Raw genomic sequence first — 18,291 nt, 5'->3', positions numbered from 1 at the left:
TGTTCATTGTCCTGAAATATGCAAGGCCTTCCCAGGGAAAAGTGTCATCTGGATGGGAGCATATGCTGCTCTAAAAGCTGGATATATCCTTCAGCATTGATGGTGCCTTTCCAGATGTGCAATCTGCCCATTCCATACGCACTAATGCACCCCCCATAACATCAGAGTTGCAGGCTTTTGAATTGAGTGCTGATAACAAGCAGGAAAGCCCCTCTCCTCTTTAGCCTGGGAGGACATGGCGCTCATGGTTGCCTCAATGTAAAATTTTGATTTGTCTGACCAATGAACAGTTTTCCACATTGCAACAGACCATTTTAAAATTAGTTTTGGCCCAAAGATTGCATATCTGGATCATGCTCAGATATGGCTTTATCTTCGCATGATAGAGCTTTACCTTGCATTTTTGGATGGCACAGTAAACTGTAATTAGGGTTTGACAAATTTGCATTGAATCTACGAGCCAGCTAAAAAAAGTTACGACCCAGTTTTTTTTAAATAACAAATCTTACGGGGAGAATACGAAACATCTCCCTGAAGGTCAACCCCTCATTTAACCCTTTCACAGCCAGAACAGTTTAAAAAAAAATATTTGAGGCCTGAATGTGGATGTAAAGACAGAAGTTTTTTTTTTTTAATCTTAACCGCTTGCTGACCAGGTCGGCTCAGCTGCGCGAGATCACGTAATATTACGTCATCTCGCGAATCAGCCAATAGGGGCGTGTGCGCCCTGCCCACTCGACTTCTGGTCCCGACGCGCGTGCCCAGTGGGCACATTGACCGCCGGGCACCCGCGATCACTCGTTACAGAGCGAGAACCGGGAGCTATGTGTGTAAACACACAGCTCCCGGTCCTGTCAGGGGGAGAAATGCCTGATCGTCTGTTCATACAATGTATGAACAGCGATCAGTCATTTCCCCAAGTCAGTCCCACCCCCCCTTCACTTTGAACACACACACACACAGGGAACATAATTAACCCCTTCCTCGCCCCCTAGTGTTAACCTCTTCCCTGCCAGTGTCATTTTTCTAGTAATCAATGCATTTTTTAAGTGGTTGATGCATTCTATGCATTAACCTCTTAGCGAATATGAAACAAAAGGAGATTGGGACTTTAGATGAAACAGTGGGCTAATGGGGATAAAAAATGAAATGAACCATTGGAAAAAGCATACATGTATTAAACAGATAAAATATCTACACAGTAAAAACGGGCAGCGTGTACAAAAACACATAGCATGACCAAGATTACATCCATAATACAAATGTTGATATAGTAACACATAGCAATGAGTTGTTAAAAATCAATCAATGAATGTGGACACATAGGAGCTGGGCAGTAATGAATGTGGACACATAGGCCCAGATTCACAGAGTGTGGGCGCACATTACGCCGCCGTAGCGCAAACGCTGTATGCCACGCCAACGTAGCGCGGAGAGGCAAGCATTGCATTTAGCAAGCTATTGTAGGTTTCGAGGGCGCAGGCCAGCGTAGGTGGAAGTGGGCGTGACCCCATGCAAATTTGCATGGGGCGAGCGCCGGACAGGTACGCCGGCGTGGCGCAGTGGTTTACGCCCGGCGTATCACAAACTGCGCATGCGCCTTGACGTAGATGCATGCACAGCACCCCTCTGCGCCTGCTCACAACCACGCAGGCATAACCGCCTAAGATACGCCAACCCACCGCGTACGCCGAGAACATAAGTACGCCCAGCCAGACGCACGTCCAGCGCAAAAGTACGCCAGCTTGTGATCCCTGGTGCAGACGTGCTTTTGGAATCGGAGCCAACATGTCAGAGTGACATAGAAAAAGAGAAGAGGAAGAAGAACTTCTCTGTGGATGAGAGGGCGATCCTGACCTCGGCCATAGCAAAATATGACACCTGCCTTCATGGCGCACAGAGCGGAAGGACCAGCAAGGCCAGGAAGTTGGAGATCCTTAAGAAGGTGACCCTGGAGCTAAACACCCTCGACCATGATACCAGGACCTGGAAGGAGGTCCAAAAAAAAAACAAAAAAACGACATGCGTCGGCGTGTCAGTGAGAAGCTGGCCAAGATGAAAAAGAACCTCAGGGCCACAGGAGGCGGATCAGCTATGACTGTAAAGCTGACAGCTGGAGGAGGGTATAGCCAGCTGCCTAGAGCAGGAGGAGGGCCTGGAGGGATTTGACTCCAGCGAACAGGACTTGAGGAGAGGCAAGTGTGTTTCATCCCCCATCCGGCGTGGAGCATGTGAGGGGATGCAAGGGAACATATGACAAGTGTGTGGGGTCCACCAACATGTGGATGCTGTGCGTCATCCACAGATGTGCTGGAGGGAGCTGGGCCATCTTCTGCCTGTGGACGACCCACGCCATCCAAGGAACATCTTCCTCAGTCTGACCCCCTGGGAAGCCACGAAGCAACGGTGGAGGGGAGTGCCCACACATGTGCTCTTGAGGTCGTTGTGGAGGAGCAGGTGGACATACAACAGGAGGAATGCCTGTACCTCGATGAGGATACCATCTGTGCCGGACCCTCCGAGACGGTGGACCTCCTAACGACCGCGACGCCCATCAGGGGAACCCCCCCCGAGGGCTACCCCGGCCAGAGGAACACCTTCAAGGGCTACCCCGGCCAGAGGAACCCCCCCGAGGGCTACCCCAGCCAGAGGAACCCCCCCAAGGGCCACCCCGTCCAGACGGACACAACCGTCTACATCTCCCAGGAAGGCTCTGAGCAAGACCAGGGGTGTAGCCGGATCCCTCCAAGAAGGGCTGGAGAGGGAACAGGCACGCCAGACACACCACATGGCAGACATTGCTAGCGACCTCCACCGAGTGGCTGACAGCCTGGCCTCCTTTGTCGAGTCCTTGGCGAAGACACAGGCTGAGTGCACAGTGGCTGTGCAGGGCACCGCAGCCACATTGCAGCAGTGCCTCAACCAACAGGCTGAACATACCATGGCCATCTCTGACTGCCTGCAGGAGGTGAATGCCAATTGTGCTGCCATGGCCACATGCCTCCGTTACCAGTCACAGACCCTGGAAGGCCACGCACATGGTAGCAGGGGGGCCTTCAACATCTGGGGACCAGGGATCGGATGTGCAGGTGACCCAGGAACGTCACACCACGGCTATTGGGGAGCTGCAGGCAACAGCAGCAGGGATTGTGGCGGAGGTTAGGAGCCTGGACGTGATAGTGCAGGCCAACACTGCTGCCATCCAGTCTGAGGGTCGCCAGAACAGGCGCCTACAGCGCCAGCACAATGCCAGGCAGAGGCAGTTGCAGGCTGAGACAAATGGCGTGCTGACCTGCATTGCCATTGCTTTGGAGGGGATGCAGGCAACGTCTGCAACCAGCTCCAGGAGCGTCAGCCCAGGTGATGATCCGCCACGTGATGCAACAACCCCCCCCCCCCCCCCGAGTCGTCGCCACGACAACTGCAGAGCAGAACCCTGGGCATGAGGCCTGGTCCGCGAGAGGGCAAATGACTGTCCTGAGGACAACAAATGCAGCTCTGAGTCTTTTTTTTATTTTATTTGGGCGACGTCCACAGAGGCATGTGCCATGCACCTTGTAAGGGCTTGCCATGGCGGACAATGGCATGATCCCAATTTTTTTTTCACTGACGTCACAGCACCACACGGTCAGGAGTGCAGGGGCAGGTTTTGCCCGGTGCTGTCAGTGCTACAGTGTGACTGGTGTGTGAGTGTGTGTATGTTTGTGTGGCCAATGTGTTCAGACTGGCACAAGGCCATTTCTGCCAGCAAGGCGTGTCAACTGGCAGGGGTCACCTTGGCTTGTCGGGGAGAGGTTATCCCCACGACCGTGTGGATGTGGTATGAATGTACAGCAACATCATTGGGGCCGTGGCATGGCGTTGCTGCTCCCAAGTCCCGCGCAGTGGACTTGGGCTAAACCAATGTGGTGTGGTGTGTGATCTAGAGACCACAGTAGTGTGCATGCGTGCATTGACTGTGTGCTATGAATGTGTGTGTTTAACGTGCAAAGATGCGTTCCACGAGGCAACTCCTGACTGCTCCTTCAGCAGACGGGGTAGCCTCGGGCAGGGGGGGGGGGGACTGTGTGGTTCGGGGGTCAGGTCATCACATATGTCAATCTCCAGGCCCTTTCTCATGGCGTAGTTGTGCAGCACGCAACATGCACCGATGATCTGGCACACAAAGTTTGGGGAATACAACAGGGTCCCCACGGACTTATCCAGGCATCGGTAACGGGACTTCAGGATGCCAAATGTGCGCTCCACCACTGCACGGGTGCGTATGTGTGCAGCATTGTATCTTCTCTCGCCTCTGGTTTGGGGATTCCGGTATGGAGTCAGGAGATGGGGCCCAAGTGCATATGCCGAGTCACCTGGAGGGGAAAAGACAGGAGGATGTTAGTTGTGCGTGTGCCCCTCGTGATGTCTGCATCATGGGGTCGGACAGTCATGCCTGACTCCCATGTCACTCACCAACCAGCCAGCTGTCCCTGTACACGTTCGGTTCGAATTCCGTTGGGATGGTGCTTTGACGGTATATGTAGCTGTCGTGGCTGGACCCTGGGTGTTTGGCACGGACGTGCCATATGAGGCATTGGGCATCGGCTATCACCTGTACGTTGATGGAATGTCACTGCTTACGATTGCGGTATATGTGCTCTGTGGCACGGGGGGGGGGGCCGTAGTGCCACGTGTGCAATCAATGGCCCCGACGGTGCGTGGGAATCCGGCAATGCTGTAGAAATCCTGCATTGCCTTCTGCCGCAGGTGCTCATGGGTCGTTTGATGATGTGGTGGGACATGCGTGTGAGGATTCCGGGGGCAACCTGGTGCACGCATCTGCTCACGGTGGATTGTGACACGACTCCACATGTACGTTTGAAAGATCCACTGGCGAGGAAATGGAGTGTTGCCAGTACCTTGACCAGTGGCTGCACTGCATGTGAGCGTTCTGTCTGGCTGGTGATTTCATCATGCAGGGCTGTGGCTAATTCCAGGATGGCATCAGGGCTGAATCTGAATATGCGATACACCTCCGATTCCCTCATGCCAAAGACGTTCATGCGCGTTCTGTATATCCTCTCCTGTGCCCTCCTCCGTGTCTGGTGACGCAGTAGTGCTATGACCATGGCTGCCCCTGGCATGTTGGCATAGGGATGTGTTGTCCTGCAAGTGTGGTTGCTCAGCTCGTCCGTAACGGTGCTGCTGCAGCTGCTCTCTAGCGGACCTGTGCACGTCTGTTGCCGGGTTGCACCTCATTTATGGGGAATAACTTTACGCCAGACGTACAACTTACGCGCACCTCGCGTAGCATGCGCCGGATTTCGTGAATGACTGTTTTTCCCTCATTTGTATGTTTCAATGGCTAATCAATGGGAGCAGCACCGTGCGTCCAGCCCATATGTGCGCCAGCGTGTGCAAGCTACGTCGCCGGGGTGTAGCCTGTTTTTAGGCGCATATTGGTTTGTGGGTCTGGCGCACACATACGCCGGCGCACATTTGCACTTACGTCGGTGTAACGTGATTTACGTCGGCGTAACTGCTTTGTGAATCTGGGCCATAGGAGGTGGGCATAAAAAGTGTCTTTTTTAAAAGCCAGCAGCTACACTTTTTGTAGCTGCTGACTTTTAATAAACTTAAAAACATATAGGAGCTGGGCAGCTCTTAGCGAAGGCACCTCTCGGCCCATTAAGAGGTTAAAGGGGTGTTCCAGCCTGTTTTTAAGTTTATTAAAAGTCAGCAGCTACAAAAAGTGTAGCTGCTGGCTTTTAATAAAAAGACACTTACCTGCTCCACGGTTCCAGCGTCTTCATTCCTAGTGTGGGCACCCGGCAGTGACAGCTTTCGGCTTCACGGCCGGGCACACACGGCGCACGCGGGCGGCACTGCACGAGCGGCGCCGTCTGATTGGACAGGCGCTCGCCTACAGGGAGGGGCTGCAATAAGGCGATTAAGCTATTCGCCTTACCAGCCCCTCGGCTGAAGGAGGAAGTGGGACAGGAAGTCCCACTCCTCCTGAAGCCCCCACTCCCCCCCAAAAAAAATTACATGCCAAATGTGGCATGTAAGGGGGCAAGGAGTGGATTAAGCGGAAGTTCCATTTTTAGGTGGAACTCCGCTTTAATGATGCCGGTAGATGGGGTGGGGTCTAAGACCACATGACCACTGTGATTGGCTGTCACATGATATGAAAACTGCCAATCGCAAGGACCGATTCTTTCTACTCCACAACCTTTCACATCTGTTGTTAAAGTGGTTAGGTCACTACAGGAAGGTAGAAAGTCGCAGGACTACTGGCAGATTGTCTCTTTAAAAAAAGAGGCAGAAACAAATAATTATGTGGGAAATGAACATGAATTCCAGGAATGTATTTTCTATCATGCCTGTATAAACACAAAATCACCAGCATTCTTCCAGTGTAGCTAGGAAAACATTTTGCCTTTACTGTATATTGTATTCAGTATTATGAGTAGGTGCTTTTACTTTTTATAGCCTAGTAAAACGAAATGTAGTCTACCACGGCTGGTGTGCATACAATATACTCTGAAGGGCGTAGCTCTGGAAACATTTCTTGTATGTCCAAAGAGAACAATGTAAACATTATGGTTCGGCCACAGTAGAGACAAATATCCGTGTTTTTAACATATGGAACATTCTCTTGATCTAAAAGATCTCTAGAGTTAGCAAACTTCCAACTACCATACTCTACCAAATGAAAACGAGATCACATGTTATTTTGTAACTGTAGATGAAACCTGCAGGTCAAATAAATCAGATGGAACCTCCCTTTAAAGTGAGTGGATTTAATCAAACATACAGAGCTCAGGGACATTTAACCACTTAAGGACCGGACCAATATGCTGCTACATGACCCAAGGGGTTTTTACAATTCGGCACTGCGTCGCTTTAACAGACAATTGCGCGGTCGTGCGACATGGCTCCCAAACAAAATTGGCGTCCTTTTTTCCCCACAAATAGAGCTTTCTTTTGGTGGTATTTGATCACCTCTGCGGTTTTTATTTTTTGCGCTATAAACAAAAATAAAGCGACAATTTTGAAAAAAATTCTATATTTTTTACTTTTTGCTATAATAAATATCCCCCAAAAACATATATGATTTTTTTTTTCTCAGTTTAGGCCGATACGCATTCTTCTACCTATTTTTGGTAAAAAAAAAAAAAAAAAAAAAAAAAAAAAAAAAAAAAAAAATCGCAATAAGCGTTTATCGATTGGTTTGCGCAAAATTTATAGCGTTTACAAAATAGGGGATAGTTTTATTGCGTTTTTATTAATTATTTTTTTTTACTACTAATGGCGGCGATCAGTGTTTTTTTCGTGACTGCGACATTATGGCGGACACTTCGGACAATTTTGACACATTTTTGGGACCATTGTCATTTTCACAGCAAAAAATGCGTTTAAATTGCATTCTTTATTGTGAAAATGACAGTTGCAGTTTGGGAGTTAACCACAGGGGGCGCTGTAGGATTTAGTGTTCACCTAGTGTGTGTTTACAACTGTAGGGGGGTGTGGCTGTAGGACTGACGTCATCGATCGAGTCTCCCTATAAAAGGGATGACTTAATCGATGCAGCGCCATAGTGAAGCACGGGGAAGCCGTGTTTACATACGGCTCTCCCCATTCTTCAGCTCCGGGGAGCGATCCCGACTATAAACGAATAGCCGCGCCGTCGTCCCGGATCGCTCCCCGAGGGGATCCGACCGCCGCATGTAGCGGGGGGGGGGGTCAGGGCTGTGGAGTCGGAGTCGAGGAGTCGGAGTCGGGGGAAATTTTGGGTACCTGGAGTCGGAGTCGGCAAACAATGCTCCGACTCCTACTAAATTTAGATTGGAATAAAAAAAATAAAAAAAAAGTTTAAATGTCCCAATTCACAAAAAGTTATAAATGAATGACTTCTCTACTGTAAGAATAAAGACCAATGCATGCAGTGCCTCACGTAACCGCAAAACGAACAGGTTAAGTGACCGTGAAGAAGCATGCTTTTCATGTGCTTCACTATATGGCACGCAACGCACAATTAGGAGCTGCAACACTTATACTTTCCATAGTGTTGTGTTCTGCTTTTACAGGGAACGCAGCGTCCATGTGTAACCTAGCCTCTCACTGATAAGGGATTAAATAAATATGTTTTTTGCAGGACTAGAGTGAGACACTTGTATAAGTGAAGGGAATGGAGGGCCAATAGTTCAAGACTGAAGCTGTAAACCATTGGAAAAACTGCTGTCATTTAGCTAAGGCTATAAAAACTTGTAAACTCTGATTGTTAGCTTAAACTTTAAACATGACTATGGGATTCTCCTAGGAAAATCATGTTTTAGAATAAATGCCCCTTCCTGGATCCTCCCACTGCCCTATGTTTTGTTTTTGTTTTAAAACAACCAAATAATGTGGTTTGTATTTTCGAACTGGTAAAGATCCTGTTCCTGATGTTTATGCCTGCTGCTACTATCCAGCCACTTGATTGATTAAAGCGGGAGTTAACCCATAAAACAATTTTTCCCCTTAGATTCCTGCTCGTTTTGTCTAGGGGAATCGGCTAGTTGTTTTAAAATATGAGCTGTACTTACCGTTTTCGAGATGCATCTTCTCCGTCGCTTCCGGGTATGGGTCTTCGGGAGCGGGCGTTCCTTCTTGATTGACCGTCTTCCGAGAGGCTTCCGACGGTCGCATCCATCGCGTCACTAGTAGCCGAACGTCGGTGCGGCTCTATACTGCGCCTGCGCACCGACGTTCGGCTTCTTTCGGAAAATCGTGACGCGATGGATGCGACCGTTGGAAGCCTCTCGGAAGACTGTCAATCAAAATAGGAACGCCCAGTCCCGCAGCCCATACCCGTAAGCGGCGGAGAAGATGCATCTCGTAAACGGTAAGTACGGCTCATCTTTTAAAACAACTAGCCGATTCCCCTAGACAAAACGAGCATCCATCTAAGGGGAAAAAGTATTATGTACGGGTGAACCTCCGCTTTAATAAAAAAAAAATTAATAAAACTTTGTTTTCATTGTGTTTGTCTTTTGCTTAAACTGTGCAATACAGTAGACTGTTGGCTTCCCAGCCAGTAGTCCTGTGGTAGGTTGCGTTTCTTTCCCTCAAGGAATGTATAAAATACATTTGCATATTAATACAGAGGAGTCGGAGTCGGAGTCGGAAGTAAATAAAACTGAGGAGTCGGAGTCGGAACATTTATCTACCGACTCCACAGCCCTGGGGGGGGTCCCGATCGGACCCCCGACCCACGTCTAGGCAGGCACGTACAGGTACGTTGATGTGCCTGTCCGTGCCATTCTGTCGACGTACATCTACATGCGGCGGTCGGGAAGTGGTTCAAGTGGATGTAAACCCGATTCATGAAATTTGAGCTGGGCACATATATCTGCAGTATTTTGTCATCTCTTTTCAATTAGCCAAGTCTTATAGCTCTCTTCTGAATGGTTCCTCTCTGTTATCAGCATTAGAACTCCTGACAAATTCTCTGACTTTTTGGACAAAAGCAGCCTGAATCTTTTGTCGGAGGAGGTTGCTAAAATAGGGTGGCAGAGAGCAGCTCCTAGTACAAAACAGCTCCGAGAGTCTCTCGCCTATGTGTGCGCCTTTCCTCCAATCAGCAGTTCTTGGCTGTATGCCAACAAAATCTCAACTTTCTAAACAGTATATAAATTTGAAGACAGCAGATATACATATAAAACCTATATAGATTTTCACTTCACTGTGTGTATGGGGGGGGTTTACATCCACTTTAGGTGAGTTTTCCTAGACTTCTAAGGATCCCTCAATCTTTTCCTCTATATCATGTTATAGCTTCACCTGTACCTTCAAAATAATTTTTCACAAACTTAGATACAGCCACAGCCACCTCTGCCATTTGCCCATGGTTTAAAGACTATGTTTAGCCTAAATTAAATTACAAACATAAAAATCAAAAAAAGAGCACAAAGGAACATAACTTATGATTAGTATACGTCCCTTGTGCCGATTCTTCTTGGTAAATCAAAAGAATCCGCACAAGGGACACCTCATCCTTTTTTTTTTTTCTTTTAATCCAAACTTTTTATTAAAGCGGAGGTTTACCCAAAAAACATCTATATAAGATCATATTCTTTATACTTCCAACATGTACAGTAGGCCCTTTTTTTTTTGGCTGTACATACCTTATTATGGCTATTTTCAATTCGGCTTCTGGGTAGTCACACCCGCAGGAGTAGGCGTTTCTATGCTGCGGCGCAATTTCATCTGGGACTTTGCCCAGATGATTGACGTCCTTGAGAAAAAGTTCCCCCCGGCCAGATAAGGCCCCCCGCCTATTGCGTAGGCGCGTCACGGAGTTTCCGAAAGAACCCGAACAAGCAGAGCTGCGCGTCAGCTCTATACGGCGCCTGCGCAGTCAGCTCTACATGGCTACCAGTCGGTGCGCAGACGCCATGTAGAGCCGACTTGCAGCTCTGCATGTTCGTGTTCTTTCGGAAACTCCGTGACGCACCTACGCAATAGGGGGGCCTTATACGGCCGAGGGGAAATTTTTCTCAAGGACGTTAATCATCTGGGCGAAGTCACAGATGACATTGCGCCGCAGCAAAGAAACGCCTACTCCCGCGGGAGTGACTACCCGGAAGCCGGATTGAAAATAGCCATAAGGTATGTACAGCCAAAAAAAGGGCCTACTGTACATGTTGTAAGTATAAAGAATTTGATCTTATATAGATGTTTTTTGGGTGAACCTCCACTTTAATGTTAGAAAATTAATCTACATCCAAAAAGCATAAAAAAAAAAAGCATAAAACACATACATTGTATTAAAAAAAATAAAAATGAGATCAGAGCAAGTCATATACAACATACATAAAGACTTTTGGAAACAAGAATAATGCAAATAAACAGAGCAACCAGAGCTCGTTGTTGGGTGACATCTTTTTTTTTTTTGGTCAATTCTGCAACAAATGATGTTAACCACTTAAGGACCCGCTCACGACTATATACGTCCTGTTTTTAAAGATGGATATCTCGGTAACGGCAGCAGCTGCTGCCACAACTGAGATATCCATCTTTACTGTGAGCGGTCCTGTAAACGATAACGGTGGTCTCCCTGCGGCGGATTCGCCGCAAGATCACCGTTATCGGCGGCGGGAGAGGGGGCCCCCCCTTCCCGCGATCGGTCCTGTCCCCTGCTCGGCTTGGATACGAGTGAGGGCAAGATGGCCCCCACCCGTCCCCATAACATAGCAAGGCGGAAGTGACGCCAAAACTTCACTTCCGCCCATGCTTCTTAAAGCAATATTTTCTTGCTGTCATTTTTATTCAAAACATTTTTTTTTGCATTTAAGTCTACAGTGTGGATCGAAAGTTTGGGCACCCCAGGTAAAAATTAGTATTAATGTGCATAACGAAGCAAATGAAAGATGGAAAATTCTCCTAAGGGAATCAAATTACAGATTAGACATTCTTATAATATGTCAAAAAAAGTTAGATTTTATTTCCATCATTTACACTTTCAAAATTACAGAAAACAAAAAAATTGAGTCTGCAAAAGTTTGGGCACCCTGCAGAATTTATAGCATGCACTGCCCCCTTTGCAAAGCTGAGACCTGCCAGTATCATGGATTGTTCTCAATCATCGTCTGGGAAGACCAGGTGATGTCAATCTCAAAGGTTTTAAATGCCCAGACTCATCTGACCTTGCCCCAACAATCGGCACCATGGGTTCTTCTAAGCAGTTGTCTAGAAAACTAAAAAATGAAAATAGTTGACGCTCACAAAGCTGGAGAAGGCTATAAGAAGATAGCAAAGCGTTTTCAGATGTCAATATCCTCTGTTCGGAATGTAATTAAGAAATGGCAGTCATCAGGAACAGTGGAAGTTAAAGCAAGATCTGGAAGACCAAGAAAAATATCAGACAGAACAGCTCGCAGGATTGTGAGAAAAGCAATTCAAAACCCACGTTTGACTGCACGATCCCTCCAGAAAGATCTGGCAGACACTGGAGTTGTGGTACACTATTCCACTATAAAGAGATACTTGTACAAATATGGTCTTCATGGAAGAGTCATCAGAAGAAAACCTTACATATAGACAAACCTGATGCATTTTAGAAACAAGTTCTGTGGACCGATGAGGTTAAAATATAACTTTTTGGCCGGAACGAGCAAAGGTACGTTTGGAGAAGAAAGGGCACAGAATTTTATGAAAAGAACCTCTGTCCAACTGTTAAGCATGGGGGTGGATCAATCATGCTTTGGGGTTGTATTGCAGCCAGTGGCACAGGAAACATTTCACGAGTAGAAGGAAAAATGGATTCAATAAAATTTCAGCAAATTTTGGATGGTAACTTGATGCCATCTGTGAAAAAGCTGAAGTTAAAGAGAGGATGGCTTCTACAAATGGATAATGATCCTAAACACACCTCAAAATCCACGGGGGATTACATCAAGAGGCGTAAACTGAAGGTTTTGCCATGGCCTTCACAATCTCCTGACCTCAACATAATTGAAAATCTATGGATAGACCTTAAAAAAAAGCAGTGCCTGGCAGACAGCCCAGAAATCTCAAAGAACTGGAAGACTTTTGTAAGGAAGAATGGGCAAAGATACCTCAAACAAGAATTGAAAGAATCTTGGCTGGCTACAAAAAGTGTTTACAAGCTGTGATACTTGCCAAAGGGGGCAGTACAAGATATTAAAGGGGTCGTAAAGGTAAATGTTTTTTTCACCCTAATGCATCCTATGCATTAAGGTGAAAAAACATCCGATGGTACCGCCCCCCCCCCCCCAAGCCCCCGGTTTACTTACCTGACCGTTCTAAATTCCCGGGCGCGTCCATATGATGTTCTTGGGTTCCCAGCCTGGCCGTTGATTGGCTAGGCTGGGCGGATTGATAGCAGCGCAGCCATTGGCTGGCACTGCTGTGAATCACAGCGGATGACACGTCGCGCTGGGGGGCGGGGCAGAGTGATACAGTCGGCGGCTATGCCCGCCGCTGTATCACGGGAACGTGGTCGCAAAAGCACCATGCAAATTCACTCACATGAAGGTAGAAAGTTTTTGCGAGGAGGAGCCGAGACAGCCGCCGAGGGACCCCAGAAGACACGGTTCGGGGACACTCTGTGCAAAACGAGCTAAGTATAACATTATTACTACTACTACTACTACTACTACTACTACTACTACTACTACTACTACTACTACTACTACTGATCAGTGATTTTTTTTTCGTGACTGCGACATTATGGCGGACACATTGGACAATTTTGACACATTTTTGGGACCATTGTCATTTTTCACAGCAAAAAATGCATTTAAAATGATTTGTTTACTGTGAAAATGACAATTGCAGTTTGGGAGTTAACCACAATGGGGCGCAGATGGGGTTATGTGTGACCTCATGTGTGTTTACAACTGTAGGGGGTTGTGGCTGTAGGTGTGACATCATCGATTGAGATTCCCTATATAAGGGAACACACGATCGATCACGGCGCCACAGTGAAGAACAAGGGGCTGTGTTTACACACAGCTCTCCCCGTTCTTCAGCTCCGGGGACCGATCGAGGGACTCCAGCAGCGATCGGGTCCGCGAGTCCCGCGGTCACGGAGCTTCGGACCATGTCGCGTGCATGCGCCCATTCTGCCGACGTAAATCGGCGTGAAGAAGTCCTTAAGTGGTTAACACAAATTTTTACCTGGGGTGTCCAAACTTTCGATCCCCACTGTAAATATGAGATCTAAGGTCTTTTTCACCCCAGATCTCATATTTAAGAGGACCTGTCATGCTTTTTTGTATTACAAGGGATGTTTACATTCCTTGTAATTGGAATAAAAGTGATCCATTTTTTTTTTTTCAGTGTCAAAATTAATAAAATAAAAATAAATAAGAAAACAACAAAACTATTTTTTTTAAAGCGCCCCGTCCCGACGAGCTCGCATGCAGAAGCAAACGCATACGTGAGTAGCGCCCGCATATGAAAATGCCCTAGACCTCCTCTGTAGCTCAAAAGATGCAACCTATAGAATTTTTTAAACGTTGCCTATGGAGATTTTTAAGGGTAAAAGTTTGACGCCATTCCACGAGCGGGCGCAATTTTGAAGCGTGACATGTTGGGTATCATTTTACTCGGCGTAACATTATCTTTCACAATATATAAAAAAATTGGGCTAACTTTACTGTTGTCTTATTTTTTAATTAAAAAAAGTGCGCTTGTAAGACCGCTGCACAAATACGATGTGACAAAAAGTATTGCAATGACTGCCATTTTATTCTCTAGGGTGTTAGAAAAAAATATATATATAATGTTTGGGGGTTTAAGTAATTTTCTAGCAAAAAAAAACTGTTTTAGTCTTGTAAACGCCAAATCTGATAAACAGCCAAGGTCCTTAAGTGGTTAAACAGTTCTTTCCATTCATATTTATCAAAGCCAGTATGGATTTATGAACAGAAAAGACCGAGCTGTTCAGCTCATTGCTCCTCATATTCTAAAATGTTCTTTCTACTTTTGACCTGAGAAATATAAAGCAGCTCTGACTACCTGTAAGAGCTCCTCAATAAGTCACCCAGGAGATTGGTCTATACCTAATCTGTACACAGCCCTAATCCACCTCATAATTAAAGCATCTGAATTAAAAAAGGGCGACTCATCTGAGAAAACACAGTCACATGATTAGGCAGGTCTTGAGGAGCAGGCAGGTCTTGAGGAGCAGGAAAAGCCAGAACAGGGACTGTATTAAGCACAGGCCAACTGCCAGGCTGTAAGTGTTTCTTGCACCTTTGCTTAATTGGTAGAAATCACAGACGTTCTGGAAAAAAGAAAGGCAAGAATATCTTGATTCAAATTAAAACTAGATCCTTTTAGGAAATAAGGCTGGGTGAGGATTTAACATCACCCTATCCTTAAGAATAATTAGATATGGCTCTATACATAGAAAGTTGCCAATACTGAAACGTTCTAACGGAGGCTACTTCAACCAAGGACACCAATTCCCTTGTTGGAAAAATGAGGGGAAATATGGTGCATCGGCCCAAGGTGCTGACCTTGTAAGCCGACAAAACTAGACTCAATCCCCCGAGCACAAGGGCGACCTAACTGGCGGACTTATACGCGTTACCCCTTGTATAAAGGCCCGGATTAAAGAGTGCGAAGCAAGCGACCTTTGAAAATACTGACAAGGCCGAGATCGGATCCTTGATGGAACTTAAAGCTAGCTCCATCTCCTTTCCTAATGCAAGAATTTTACCTATGACATACTTCCAAGGATGCCACCCCTTATTTCACACCAGGAACATGGGCCTTCCAGATCCTATGACATCTGGTCTGGAGGCCAGCTCTCCGGTATGAATCAAGGAAATTTGCCTCTGATTCTGAAGGCCCTGATCCTCAAGAATGCGGGCTACAACAGCCAGACCATTAATTCCCATATTTGCAAGACGGGATGGAATACCGCCATGCGAAGTAAACCTGGACAAGGCGTAAGGGACCCTGGGTCCTCTACTACCACCCTTACTATTCCTGCACAGTAAGGTCGTCTGGGTTATGCCGGAGCAATTAGGCCATCTTCCATTCCCCTCGGATGTTGTATAGAAGCCACGAAAGTCTTGGCACTGGGGGGAGAGAACGCATAAACCAGTGACAACTGGTCCCACAGGGTCACTAACGCATCTGTCCCGCATGCGAGTGTATCCTTTGTCCTTGACACAAAGCTGTTCAACTTCTTGCTGAACCTGGACGCCAATAAATTTTATGTACAGAGTACCCTTTCTCTGGCATTTGGTCAGAAAAAAGTAGGGGTGTAGAGGTCATTCTCCCGGGAACAATTGTTGACGGCTCCAGAGAATCGCCTGCCAATTCTTCATTCCATGAAATGACGATTGTCAATAGGCAAGGCATAAGCTCCTCTGCCCAAGCCAGAACATGGCTTACTTCCCTCTGGCTGCGTGACTTCTAGTGCCTCCTTGGTAAACAAAGTAAATTACTAGTGTGGCATTGTCAGAAAAATAGCCGGAAATTATCACTTGTTAAGCGGGGTTGCCATAATCTTAAAAACCGATGGCATCAGTTATCAGTGGGGTTCCCCTGTTGACAGCGGAAGTGTAAACCAAGTCCTGGCAATTTGGAGCTGCCAATTGGAGCAGCTTGCTATGGGGGGACCCGAGCCAAGTCACAGCTCTGTGTGTCCATTCAGACACAGAGCCCGGATTTGGCCATTTCCCCTCTCTCTCCTGATTGGCTAACTGACTTTGGTTGACAGAAGCGGGAGCCAATGGTGCCGCTGCTGTGTCTCAGCCAATCAGGAGGAGATTCCCGGATGGCCAAGGAACTCATGGACATCGCTGGACAGAGATGGGGCTCAGGTAAAAATTAGGGGGTGCTGGGACAGCTGCTGCACACAAGATTTCTTATCTTAATGCATAGAATGCATTAAAGTAAAGAAACCTTCTGACTTTACAACCCCTTTATGAGACGCTTGCTTCTTCGGATGAAAGCAATGGCAAACCTAGACAACATTAAAAAAAGCAGAGCCATCACCCTACCGATAAAGTGCCATATAGTCAAAGCTATGGTATTCCCAGTAGTAATCGATGTCTGTAAAAGTTGGACCATAAGGAAGGCTGAACACCAAAGAATTGATGCTTTTGATCTATGGTGTTGGAGAAGCCTCTTGAAAGTCCCTTGGGCGGCAAGAAGATCAAACCAGTCAATCTGGAGAAATTGCATAAAAGGGCAACCAAACTGATAAGAGGCATGGAGGAGCACAGCTATGAGGAAAGATTAGAGGAACAGAATTTATTCACTCTTGAGAAGAGGAGATTAGGGGGGATATGATCAACATGTACAAATATATAAGTATTGTATATAGTGAACTTGGTGTCACGTTATTCCCTTTACGGTCATCACAGAGGACAAGGGGGCACTCTTTACGTCTAGAGCAGGGGTCTCCAAACATTTGAAACAAAGGGCCGGTTTATTGTCCTTCAGACTCTTGGAGGGCCGGACTTTGGCAAGTGGGAGGTGGAAATTTTCCTGGCATCAGTGGGACTTAACATCTGGTATTAGGGGGAGAAATAGTGCCCCATCGTTTGTATCATAGGGAGGAATAGTACCCCATTAGTGGTGTCAGTGGGAGAAATGGTGCTCCACTGTCGGTGTCAGATGTCAGAATAGTGTCTTGTAGTATCAGTGGGAGGGATACTGCCCCAAGGGCCGGATAAAGGCAAGCAAAGGGCTGCATCCGGCCCTCGGGCCGCAGTTTGGAGATCGCTGGTCTAGAGGAAAAGAGATTTCATCCCCAAATACAGAAAGGATTCAACACAGCAAGAGCTGTGTAAATGTGGAATAGACTCCCTCCAGAGGTGGTTCTCTCAGCTCAGTAGATTGCTTTAAAAATAAAGCCTTGATTCTGTTCTAAATATACAAAATATAACTGAATACTGACATTTATAGGTAAAGTCGATCCAGGAAAAATCTGATTGCCTCTCGAGGATCACAAAGGAATTTTTTCCCCTGCTGTAGCAAATTGGATCATGCTTTGCGGGGGGTTTTTCACCTTCCTCTGGATCAACTGTGGGCATAGGATTGGGTATATGGGATTGTATGATATTATTTCTTATTTATTTTTATGATTGAACTGGATGGACTTGTGTCTTTTTTCAACCTAACTATGGTCATTTGTATGATAGGTGGACAAACCCTGAAACTGAAGTGCAGAGATCTGACCCCTGAATAGGTTTAAACATTGATTTTCATATTGCATTGGAATTTCTAGATTCAAAGTAAAAGTCTTACCAAATGCCACTGCAATGGGTATTTTGGATCATTAAAGTGCAAACTCCTTTTGGATCTCTTCAGTAGTTTTTGCTCTGAGAACCATCTCACACTGTCATGTTGTGTGAAAAGGTCATGGATTGTCTTACGAACTTCATCACGACACTGTGCATCACCTATATGTACAAACAGGTAATGGTCCTTTAATTCCCCTATAACACCTCGGTTTTCAAGTCCTGCGGCATCTGAAAGTTCATTGGCAAGGGCATCCAACTCCTCTCTCCGTCCAGAGCCTTGAGAGGGGTCCAGACGGACAGCCCAGGTCAGCTCGTCTCCCAGACTTGTGGCACTGGCGTCGTTACTGGAGGGAAAACAGGCAGCATGTGTGGAAGCTGAGAGGAAGACTGACCAGGTGAAAAGGCAACAAAGGCACACGTAGAAGCTGGAAAAATACAACATTGTGATGGCCCATTACACAGAAAACGACCCAGCGAGGGCATTGGGACCTGTGAGAAAAACAAAAAATAAAACACATGATTATCAATAATG

The 18,291-nt window shown here is 46.7% G+C and overlaps 1 protein-coding gene across 4 annotated transcripts in view; it reads right to left on the bottom strand.

Moving 5' to 3' along the window:
- Window positions 1-18,291, bottom strand: part of PCSK7 (proprotein convertase subtilisin/kexin type 7) — a 119,878-nt gene that overhangs the window by 89,770 nt on the left and 11,817 nt on the right. For all 4 annotated transcript variants that reach the window (XM_040327650.1, XM_040327651.1, XM_040327654.1 and 1 more), the window contains exon 2: window positions 17,764-18,248. In XM_040327650.1, coding sequence (XP_040183584.1) covers window positions 17,764-18,201 — 438 coding nt within the window. In that variant the 5' untranslated portion in view covers window positions 18,202-18,248. The remainder of the gene's footprint in view (window positions 1-17,763; window positions 18,249-18,291) is intronic.

The sequence above is a fragment of the Rana temporaria genome, chromosome 10 (genome assembly GCF_905171775.1).
Source record: "Rana temporaria chromosome 10, aRanTem1.1, whole genome shotgun sequence".
NCBI lineage: Eukaryota > Metazoa > Chordata > Amphibia > Anura > Ranidae > Rana > Rana temporaria.
The sequence above is the reverse complement of the archived record's forward strand: the minus strand, read 5'-3'. Positions and strand labels throughout refer to the sequence as shown.